Source organism: Anastrepha ludens, chromosome 4, assembly GCF_028408465.1.
Source record: "Anastrepha ludens isolate Willacy chromosome 4, idAnaLude1.1, whole genome shotgun sequence".
In the NCBI taxonomy this organism is placed as follows: Eukaryota; Metazoa; Arthropoda; class Insecta; order Diptera; family Tephritidae; genus Anastrepha; species Anastrepha ludens.
Window position 1 is genome coordinate 53,103,581 of NC_071500.1, and position 12,063 is coordinate 53,115,643.

A 12,063-nucleotide genomic window follows, 5' to 3' on the forward strand; every position below is an offset into this window, starting at 1 on the left:
GTCATTGTTCTATTGTAAACATTTAAGGATTCTTTTGGACACACGGGTTTTAATGGATACCCAATATATTCTTCAAAATTTAAAAAATGAAGAGTTCAGCACCTTTAATACAACTATAACAGTTTGTGAAGCTATGTAGGTTCTTCAAGTATGAGCCAGAAAGCAAGCAACGGTATCACAACTGTACGAGTATAGACCACAAAAGGCGATAATCAACAAAAGTAATGATATCGATTTATATTACCAAAAAAGAATTTCGGTTGTCCTCCGACATACAAAACTGTATAATATACGCTAATTGGTAAAAAAAGGTTTCGAAAAAAAGAATCGAATAATTTTTGAGAAACCATGGGAAAACATAATCTGCGCTGTTACTTTTTGCATCACATAATGCTCCAGTTCACACTGCTGTGAAAGCGATTAACTTTATTGCGCTTTCACCGATTATTGAAAGGGCACCCTATCCCCGGTGTGATTTGTGGTTGATGTCACAAAAAAGCAACAACAAAAAAAAATAGGTTTTTGTCAATAGCAAGGAGTTAGGTAATGCAGTTAATGTTGAAGTAACAAAATAAAATACTTTTTGAGGAAATTAATCGGAAGAATATCGAAAAATTTAAAAACGATGATAATTAATGACATAAAATTAAAATTATTTTTGACCGTTTCTCAACGAACTTTTGCTAGCCCCTTCGTACTTACCTAAACATACCCACTTATGCATGCATATTCAATACTAACTACAAGTAACTAATTTTTAGCATTTTATGCGCGCTTCCTTTTTAACTTCAATATTAATTCACTCAAGCATTGAATGCCATTGAATGTTGTTCGTCACGCGTACTTATTTAATTTTTACAGAATTGATGATATTGAAGACAATTCAATACTTCGCAGAGGTGTTCCCGTAGCGCATTCAATATACGGCGTCGCCAGCACAATGAACGCTGCGAATTATGTGCTCTTCCTTTCACTGGAAAAGGTGCAACAGCTGGGTCACCCTGAGGTATATTAAATAAATTATATGCCATAATTCCAGTAACAGCCATTTTTATGTATTCGTATAAATCTCTATAGTTTCTACTGTCTGCTGAAAGAATGTCGAAATAATTAGATCACTTTGATCAAAAAGTTGCCGGAATATATATATTAAGAAAATTCAGAACACAAGTTTATTTCTCAAAAGTGATGATATCGCCTTCCAAGTACTCCCCATCAACTGTAACGCACTTATGAGAGCGTTTGATCTATGTAGCTCTAGAAGTATTTCTGGAACTCTGTTTTCGGTATTGCCATTAGAGACGTCTTCGATTTTTCCACAACTTCTTTTCAGCTATTAAAACGCTTTCCTGTTTGTTTCGATCAATAGAGAAAAGCCATATCAGGAGATTTTGATAGCTGTTGGATGGTATTCGATTTGTTCTTGGCCTAAAGTTCACGGGTAATGATGGAAATGTGCGACGGGCGTTATCACTGTGCAAAATCCTTGAGTTGTTTTCCCACAATATTTTTCTTTTTTCACTTTAACGTCTCATAACGCTCAAGTAATAGTTCTTATTAACTGTCTTACCTTCTGGAAAAAATTCGTGGTGTCCAATACCGTTGTAATCCATAAAAACCCGGCTTTTTTTTGGTCTTGATTCATTCGGTACTCTCCACTCACTTGCCTGATGTCTGGATTGTGTGCCTCACTCATAAACCTACATCTCGTCTCCAGTAATGATGTATTTCATGAATGTTTGGTCGGATTCAGCCTTGGAAATCAAATCTTTGGCGATATCAACGCGGTCCCACTAATATATGAAATTTAGGTCCAACTTTGCGGCAAACACAAATCATTATTTACAATATGCTGAACGGATCCATAAGTAATGTTCAATCCCTCTGCCAGCTCTTTGGCCGATAATTTGCCATTATTGATCTACTTTTTTTTGTCTTATTGATGTTTTCATCAGTTTTCTATGTCGACGGTCTGCCACTACGTTCGTCATTCTAGGTGGATTCACGATCTCTTCTGAAGCGTTCTTGCCACTCGGAAACGGATGTTTTCTTTAAAGTATTGTATAATTACCGAAACACTTCCCAACATTTCTAGGGTTTTTGCACAAGTGAATCCATTTTTAACACAAAATTTAATGCAAACTCGTTATTGCAAATTCAAATTCGGTTTTAAAACTTTAAAATATAATATTATACAACAACCCGTGCAGAGGTAAATTTACTCAAGACGACGTAACTTTTACAAATGTCAAACAATGGCTGTAAAATTTTGATAGGAATGTCATTAACAGATGTGGCAAGCAACAAAAAAAAAAAACAGATCTCAAATTAGTTCACTTAGAGCGTCACCTGGCGGTTGTTTCGAGAACTTTTTGATCAAGGTGGGATTTAAACTATAAATACTGCGTAGCCTTTTTATTTGCCTCTGTTGTAAACTTTTTTAAACCAAATACTGGTCTATGTGAGACAGAGTATCAGTCATGTTAACTTTTTTTAAATAATAATTGTGTGAATTTTGCGATTTTGGAATTTTATCGATTATTCCATAAGTGTATAACTTTTGAGTTTTTTGCGCGAAAAGCACATTTTGTAAGCCTCTAAAGCTATTCTGAGGATACAAGGTCAAGCAGAGTCATATTACACACATCCTCCTTCCTTTATAATGGAACACTTTGCTTCTGTTTGTTGATTTATTCTAGCATCTCTAATTGCATTGTTTATTTCACTCTCATTAATTGTTGGTTTCGTGTGCCGTCAATCCTGGATTTCGCTCTCTTTTGAGCGGGTTTCAGCTTTTTTCGCGCGTGATATTTTTTTCTGTTGGTGAATTCGATTCACTTTTCGTTGCCAGTAATTGCTCGCTTTAAAAATATTCGATTTTTTTCGTTTCGGCAGCTTTCTTTTCCACAAAGTCAGTTCCTTTACATTTCTCACAGTTAATTTCACATGTCACAAAATTTATTGATGGACGTTTAGTTCTCTAGCACTGTAATGAGAACTTGTGCATGTACAGGCCTTCTTTAATCTAACCCATGATTTAAATCACTTTCCAGTGATTGGTCAAAAAGAACGAAAGCTTGTAAACTATTTTATTGCTGGTTGCTTAGGAACCACACTTAAACCCGAATATATCAAACAATATTGTAGAATCCTGTACCATATTCCTTCTATTTTGAAATAAATAAAAAAACTGTATCGGCAGTCTTCCCTCTTTTTCACTGTTAGGAGCATTAAACTTTCCTCTACGAAATCAACGATCACTTTATTTACAACTTTTACGAAGTTCAAGTTGGTTTTGGGCATTCACCTTTACAATAATGTCGTTTCTGCTTCTAATTATGGATCGTAAAATAATGTTCAGCAAGTAATTTCTGTTGGGTTGTTGTAAGAACCACCCCAATAGACATCCGCTGGTGGCTGAGCTGCCTCCTAGACACATTAGAAGTCACCTCCTTGAGCTAAACTACGAGATTCAACAACTCAAATGTCAGTCGCTAGTCTACCGACAGGCAATCAATGACATTCCTCGAGACTAATTTGAACTCTCTTCATAAACTCTTGCCTCATGAATACGCTTTGACCGACCAGCACTACAAAATATCACCTTTCAAATGCGCTATAGTGTTACCAGGTGCGTTCTAGTTTAAAACCGTACAACGGTAATTTGTGAGGGAAATTTTTAAGTCTCCTAATATTTGTGAAAATAATTGTCATTTACATTTAAGAGACATTAAAAATTACTCTTTACGTAAAGTGTTTCTGGGTGCCTTTGCCCTTTACTCCTACTTTTACAATATTAAATTTCTTGATCTAAAAATATATTGTAATAGCAAATTCACAAATAAGATACATATTTATAGTTTAAAACATGTACTCGTGCACTCAAACAGCAGTCATTAGCCAAAATAGTGTCCAATGATCACTAATACATACTTGTACATAGCAACTAGTGACTACTAGGGCCTGTCGTCGGAAGAGTTTATTTCTATTATCTTTCCAATTTTCCTCTTTCTTATTACGAACTACTAAACTAATCACATCCGCAGGCCACCAACGTGTACACGGAACAGCTGCTCGAACTGCATCGTGGACAGGGTATGGAAATTTATTGGCGCGATAGTTTTACTTGCCCTTCGGAATCGGATTATAAGCTAATGACTATACGGAAGACTGGTGGTTTGTTCATGCTCGCCATACGTTTAATGCAGCTATTCAGTGAGAATAAAGAGGATTTCACCAAGCTCACTGCCATACTGGGATTGTATTTTCAAATTCGCGATGATTACTGTAATCTGAGCTTGAAAGAGGTAAGCATGAAAAATATGTACAATTTTAGTTTTATCATATTTTTTTTTTGTTTTTTACAATTTAGTATACGCAGAATAAAAGCTTCGCTGAGGACTTGACGGAGGGAAAATTTGGCTTTCCCGTTATACACGCAGTACGCTCTCAGAAGCATGATAAGCAGGTTTTGCGTATGTTTTTTTTTTTGAAATGTAGTTTAATGTTATTTTTTATACTGGAAAATAATATTATTTTTATCAGATATTCTGCGCCAACGCACTCACGATATCGAAGTTAAGAAATATTGCATTAATTTGCTGGAAAAGCTAGGCAGCTTTCAGTATACACGAGAAGTATTGGAATCACTCGATAAAGAAGCAAGAGCAGAGGTAAAATAATACATTCCATTAAGTAATATAAGGTCTCTTCTTTTCGTCAAGCTTTAGCAAGCGGCGAATAGATGAAGCAACTGGTATAAAAACATATCTTGGCAGCTCTGGCATAGAACTGCCTAAAATTAATTTTTTTTGGAAGCCCTTAATGAGTATTAGTATACCGTTCTAAAGAACGCTCTCGAAAATTTCTATAAAGAGATATACAAATTGTAGAAATTCTTAAATTAAAATTCGGAACGTTATGTTATACACAAGGTGAAGTCCAAAATAAACAAGACTGGCGTCATAAAAATGTGTTTGATGGCTCCACCTTTTTAATGCGTTAGTGCGTTGGAAGTTACATTCCTAGCTGACTTCCAATGAAAGCTTGGTGACATTTGGTTCAGTGGAAGCGAAGTTATTACAAAAATGAGTTTCGAACAAAGAGCTAATATCAAATTCTGTTTTAAAATCGGTAAAATGTTTACCGAAACATTTTAATTGATGAAAAAAGTTTATGCCGATGATTGTCTCTCTCGTGCCAAAGTTCACGAGTGGTTTACACGTTTCAGAGATGGTTGTGAGGATTTAAATGACAATGAACATTTCGTAAATTCAGTAATCACCAAAAACTCCATCGAAATCGTTCGTAAATTTATCAAAAACGAACCGAAATCATGGTTGAAATTCCTGGAATCGGAATTGAATATCTCCAAAATATAGATTTATCGCATTTTAACTGATCATTTGAGTTTACGAAAGGTCTGTGCACGTTTCTTTCCGCACAAGTTGATTGAGGACCAAAAATTTGCTCAGAATTCAACATTCGAAAGACCTCATTAAAGAGACGAGAAAAGACGAGAACTTCCTTTACAACTGGTGATGAAACGTGGTGTTTCCAACATGAACCAGAAACTATGGGTTAAAGCGCCGAATGGAAGGCCCCAGACGAGCTACCACCCAAAAAATCGAGTTTGGAGAAGTCAAAAGTCGATGCTCATTTGTTTTTACGATTCCAAGGGAATTGTCCACAAGGAGTTTCTACCAACGGGCCAAACGGTCAATGCAATTTTCTATCTTGGCATTTTGAAGCGACTGTTGCATCGCATTCGACGAACTCGCCCTGAATACCGCGAAGGAGAAAGCTGGCGCTTACTGCATGATAATGGACGATCTCATCGATCCACTCTTGCTTGATTTTTGGACTAGAAATCGCATTTTAAGCATCATTCTCTCACCGTATTCACCTGATATGGATCCCTGTAACTTCTACCTATTCGGAATATTTCATTTGGCCAAGAAAGGAAAATGTTTTGCGTCCGTAGAGGCCATCTTGAAGGTTTGTACCGACATCTTGAAAGACATACCGGTCAATGACCTGATACACTCTTATGAAAAGTTTTTAGATCGCTTAAATCTGTGTATCGAGGCCAGAGGGGACTATTTTGAATAAATAAAGTCGAAGTTATCAGAACAAAGTTCCTGTCATTTCTATTTTAGCCCACTCTTGTTTATTATGGACTTCACCTTATAGGAATTAAACTAAAATTGTATGCTTTTGACAAAAAAAATATTTATTATTTTCAGTTTTTGTATCAACAGAAAAACCGAATATTCTAAATCAATCTTTATTAAAGCTTCAGCTGTGAATGTGAACTGATTTAAATGATCATCATTATCATGTACCACGCTACATTTCGGTGTGAGCCTTAGTTTCCTGCACAATTTTTCTGGATCCATTGCCATACTACGGTAGTTAGTTGCTCCTACGCTTCTTAGATCGTCCTCAACGTAGTCTAATCATCTTTTCCACGGTCGCCATCTTCGTTTTTTACCATGCACCCGAGGTATTCTTTCATCTCGCATTCTGCAAACGTGTTCTAGTCATCGAATGTGCGGCGATTTAATAAAACGCACGAAGTTTTTCACCTTGTAGGAATTCCCCCAGCTCGTTATTATATCTGAAGCGATAGAGACCATTTTCTTTTTGTACTGGACTCTCTTTCCCGTATTCTTCTTTCCAATATGCTTAATTGTGTAATTGTAACTGCTTTCAGTGTCCACGTTTCACATCCATATGTTGACACTGGTTGAATCAGTGTTTTATATATTTTAAATTTCGTTCTTCTACTCAAGAGCTTGATTTTTTATAGTTTAACGTAGTCAAAATATGTTATGCTCTTATTGCAGCCTCCGCACGAACTTTGAAAGCAATCGTTGTACCATCCATTATACTGAGAAGCAGTCCTAGATATTTAATTTCATCCACCTTTTCAAATTTATGATCACCAAGTGTAAGGTCTGGCGCTTTTCTCAACGTGTTAAGTCTTGTGAAGTATTTCGTTTTGCTTTAATTGATCTTCAATCCAAAGAATTTTGCTTTTATTTGAAGTGCTTGGAGTACTTCTTTTACTTCGTATTTCTCGCGAGGATGACCAGGTCATCATCAAAGCCACATACTGGGGAAGTTTTAGTGAATATAGTTTCTGATCAATCAACATCTTTATTTACATAATCTAGGATCGGATTGAACAGAAGCGTAGATAACGCGTCTCCTTACTTTACTCTTGTTTCAACTCTAAGTAAATCAGACGCTTTGTCTTGTAATAACACTTTGGAATAGGTCTCACCGAGGGTTAGACTTACTAGCGAAGCCAATTTTTTCGGTTCAATTTCAGCTCTTTCAATATTATCGAACGCTTTCAGAAAATCTGAGGGCAAGCAGGTTGATTTTATACTCATGAAACTTTTCAGCAAATTGGCAAACTACAAAGCTTTAATTAGTCGTCGACCTTCCACTCCTAAAACCACAATATTTATTTGTTCAGCGTACCCATTCAATTTCTGGTGTAGATTTTATATGTACGCTGTACTTGATGTGATGATGATTTAAATGTTGCATTAAAGATTAGGTTAGGTTGACCTGGCTGGCTGAAAGCCATCACATAGACCTATTGGTCCTTAGTGGTACCAGATGGAGCTTGACCCTTACGTTTCCTTGTAGTAGGCTTCTTGTAATAAGTCTGCGAGCTCTAATGTTGTAGAGCTCCTAAGCATTTCATTCGGATTCTAGCTAATGCAGGGCAAGATCATAAAATGTGTTCAAGAGTTTCCCTCTCTTCATTTAGTTCATTGCAAAATCTACAGCTATCATTGCATCAAAACTCGGGCATATTTATGATTGACAGGTAGAAAGTGATAAGTGGATTTTTAGTTTTGCTAAGAGTGCGCAAAAATATTTTTTTTTTTATAAAAATGTATTACCGACTTAATTACACTCCCGCTTACAGGTCGCTCGTTTGGGTGGCAATCCATACATGGATGTTTTGCTCAACAAGTTGCTGTCATGGAAAGCTAATGATAATCACGTTAATCATAATGATGTCGCATCACCGAGCAACCACAACAGTAATTAACAACCAAAGAGGCAAAAGAGGGAATTTTGAATTAATACAATTGATTCGTCAGCCTCTTTTGCTGCTAAGAGTGACTTGAAAATGATAGAACTTTTTTTGCAAAAACTAAATATTTTTTAAACTATTCTACAAGCGCTTATTAACGTGTGAATCTTACATTTTGTTACATATTTAATTACTATATACACATAAAATGAGGATGAAAAGTACGTAAAATGCACTCAAGCGCCTAGAATATATATTTACAAAATTACTCGTATATACAAAGATACATACGTCAAGTGCTCGAGTCAACATACCGCATGTTGTATGTCCATGTAAATGAATAAGAAGGAAAATTGATTGATTTTGAGAAGATAAAGTTTTCTTTTGGAATAATTAACTAAAATTAAACAAAATGGAATTATTTTTGAAACTATCCTTTTTTGATTATTTGTAAGATACAATGATTTCCCTTATTGGTAGCCTATAGTGTTAAGTTCTGAACCAAACATAAGCTTTAAGTTATGGATAAAAAATATGTACGATTCGAGTATTCCGGTAGTTGACTTGAAGTATACATTTATAAACATAAATCATAACCTTTTTTCGCTGTGTAAAAAAAGTTATCAACACATTTAAATAAGCAATTTGATTCGATATTGATATCTTGTGGTAATATTTATTGGTACTTGTTAATATCGTGATGATTATAAGCAAAATAATTCCAATTTTCACTTAAGAATGCGTGTACTTATTATTCTAAATCGATGTTTTGTATTATGACTAAGCAATTTTTTAAATCAACTTTTCAAAAGAAATGTTATTAAAAATTTTAATAACACTTGTCATAAATTCGCAGGTTTATGAAAAATATATTGTTATCGCAGCAATAATCGTGTTAGAAATACAAACATACATACATACATACATACATACATACATACATACACATAACATACACACTTACTCAATCACACGTACACTAGTGGCTATGCCTGAAGCATACAAAATATACCATATTTAGTTTCCGGTAAAAATATTTTATATTTATTTCGCTTCAGTCATTTCTTGGCTACTATTTATACTATTTAATTTAGTTTTTGTATAAAATGTTTAGTTAATGATTTGATGAGATTTTGTAGACTTCAGGCAACCCATCCCAACAGCAGTTACAAGTGAAGTCTTGCGAAAAATGTTTGTAAAATGTATAAGAAGTATTTTAAATAACAAAAACAAATTTGTATGTATTCGCAATATTAAAAAAAATATATATATATGGATGCACGGCTGGAGAATGTTAACTTTTTTCAAATGAAATGCACTGCGGTTTATTGCACATTGCACCACCTAAAGTATATAAGTATACACAGATATATATTAATTATTACATAAATATATTTTTATTCATATAAGTATTAAATACTTGCTACAAAGAATTTATGAAATAAAAATTTAAATAAATAAATAAAAACGAATAAAGGAGTGTAAATTTAATTTTAATGACGAGGTTTTTTTCTTCTTAGATTTTAAGCACGAAATTCTAAAAAATTCTAAATATTTGTATATACTTAAAAATGTTACGCTGCCGTAACTTTTTTTCTGCTTCCGTAACTTCGTCTCACAATTTTAAGGAAAACTGAAGGGGTTACAGAACTTTGCCTGAAGGAATTCCGCTTCCGTAACTTCGTGTCAAAATTTTAAGGAAAACTGAAGGAGTTACAGAACTTTGCCTGAAATAATTCAGCTAGAGCAACTATGTTAGATACTACTGATGCTATAGGCTAATTTGTCCTATTCTTATTTCGAACCCGATTTTTGTGTTTTTTGGTATTGTAAAACGATTAACGCTTCCGTAATTTTGTGTGAAAATTTCAAGCAAATCAGAGGAAAATTGAGGGAGTTATAGAACTTGTATCTGAGGTGTATCTGAGGATTTCTGATCAAACTTTCTTGACTTGTTTTCGCTTGCTTAATAATAGAATACTCTGATTTATAGTGAGTTAAGGGTATTTATGTAAATGAACTTTTGTTAATACGAGTATGAATTCTTAAGCTATTCTATTTTTCGATTCAGGTAGGTAGGTAGGTAGGTAGGTAGGTAGGTAGGTAGGTTAGATGGCAAGATTACCCGAGGTGCACTACAAGCAGCACTTACGTGCCGTTTTGATACCATAATGTGGACCACTACCTGCGAAAAAATTTAGGGAAGAGAAAACCGTCTATAGCCATCCAGTGCTGTTGATGTAGTGGAGGAGAGAAAAGGGATCTAGACGGGAGAATTTCTTTAAGCCATTCCCAAAGGGCACGGTAAGGAGTCTCAAGCGCCTAGCCGCCAGAGCCGGACATTTGCAAATAAAGTGTTCAACTGTCTCTTTCTCTGCAGGATCCCCGTAGCTTTTGCAATAGAGGTTGTACGGAATTCCAAGCTTCTCCGGATGACTACCGATCACCCAGTGACCAGTGAGCACCGCAATGAGTTTGGAAATTGAATGGCGGCGGATTCCCATCACCTTAAGCGTTTTGTTTATATCGTATTGAGGCCATAGTGTTTTCGAAATAGCACACGATGAGACAGACCTCCATGGTTCCTACGACAGTCGGTTCTACGTTACCGGAATGACCCGGATTTGTATCCGGACAAGGACTGTCACTTCAGCAGCATTACCCATATACATATGTATGGGGAATGTTTATGCTGCTACAACAACAACAACCACAACAGAAACAGACCTTGTCTTGCCTTTTTTTAGAAAGAAATTGTGTAGTTTCCCTTTAACAATGGTCAAGGGGACACCAATGTCAGAGAAAGGGACAGCTGAAACCGGTTCTGTCTTCCCTTTCCCGATTCAGATGAAAACACTTAGAGTTCTTCTACCTTTTTAACTGGTTCTCGCATTTCTTTCGCAAGTTGAATCGAATATTTTCGTTCTGGCGACTCGCAATTTCGGTAAAAATTTTCAAAGGGAATATTGCATTAAATAGCATCAATTTTCGCGTTACTTTCGCAAGTCGAATTTATTTTGTTCGTTATGGCGGCTCGGAATTTCTGCCAAAATTTTTACATCGGTATCGAAATGGAAAATTGCATTAACCCTGCTACTATGTTAGAAAAAGAATACACATGTTATGTTCGGGTCTTATTTTAACCCACACTTTTTTATTGAGAAAATTTAAATTTGTACAGTTCAAAAATATTTTTAAGGCTTGTGATCAATGCAATATGTCGTCGTTAGAGTGGTTGTGTGTCGGTGTGACGGTCAACATATTGCTAAATCGCTCCAAAGACATGATTGCTCTCAAAAACGGACGTCCATGAAACTCGTCCCACAGGGAGTTAAGACTTTCACGGTATGACCGGTAGACTCCTAAAAGAATAAAATAATATGTCCGTTATACAATTCTAATAGGAAAAATATATTGTAAATAAATACCAATAAGTATAAGAAGTCCCAGGTAGGCATCGAACTCAGTAGCATCTATAGCTTGAAAATTTTCGAAAACAGCACTTCCTTGCAAATTGCTGTAGTGAATTATATCTCTTTTCATAGCTTCTGTAAGGTATACATCAAAAGTATCACGAATTTTTGAAATACGATGAATAACATAAGAAGTCACTCCAGGTTTTCCGTGAAGAATATTTTCACTTGCTGCACGACTTAGACATTGCAAAGTAGGTATTGTTGTCCACTTTATCATCCGATCTTTATCAAAAACTTCTGGGCTATTAGTTACGGTCAATGAAATGAAGGCTTCTGTGCCACTGGAAATGGATTGTTCTGAAGATAAACATTCGTCTTCCTCAAGTACAAAATTAGCATCACAATCATCACTTGCATCGTCTTCAAGGTCACTCAAGAATGCACCAATGTCATGCTCAGTCATTTGTCCACGCTGACATTATGGCCAAGAAAATACAACAACGAATTTTACCGTATAAATACTAGTATGAATTTAGAAAAAATATGTAGATTATATATACTTACAGTATGTCTAGATTCCATGTTTTA

At 35.3% G+C, this 12,063-nt stretch overlaps 1 protein-coding gene across 2 annotated transcripts in view; it reads left to right on the forward strand.

Moving 5' to 3' along the window:
* Positions 1 to 9,326, forward strand: part of LOC128862369 (terpene synthase) — a 28,127-nt gene extending 18,801 nt beyond the window's left edge. The window contains exons 3-7 of one of the 2 annotated variants that reach the window (XM_054100946.1): positions 898 to 1,006; positions 4,047 to 4,307; positions 4,373 to 4,475; positions 4,546 to 4,673; positions 7,949 to 9,326. In XM_054100946.1, coding sequence (XP_053956921.1) covers positions 898 to 1,006; positions 4,047 to 4,307; positions 4,373 to 4,475; positions 4,546 to 4,673; positions 7,949 to 8,074 — 727 coding nt within the window. In that variant the 3' untranslated portion in view covers positions 8,075 to 9,326. Of the gene's footprint in view, positions 1 to 861; positions 1,007 to 4,046; positions 4,308 to 4,372; positions 4,476 to 4,545; positions 4,674 to 7,948 lie in introns of both variants that reach the window. The other variant, XM_054100945.1, reaches the window with a different exon arrangement.
* Positions 9,327 to 12,063: the final 2,737 nt, after the last annotated feature.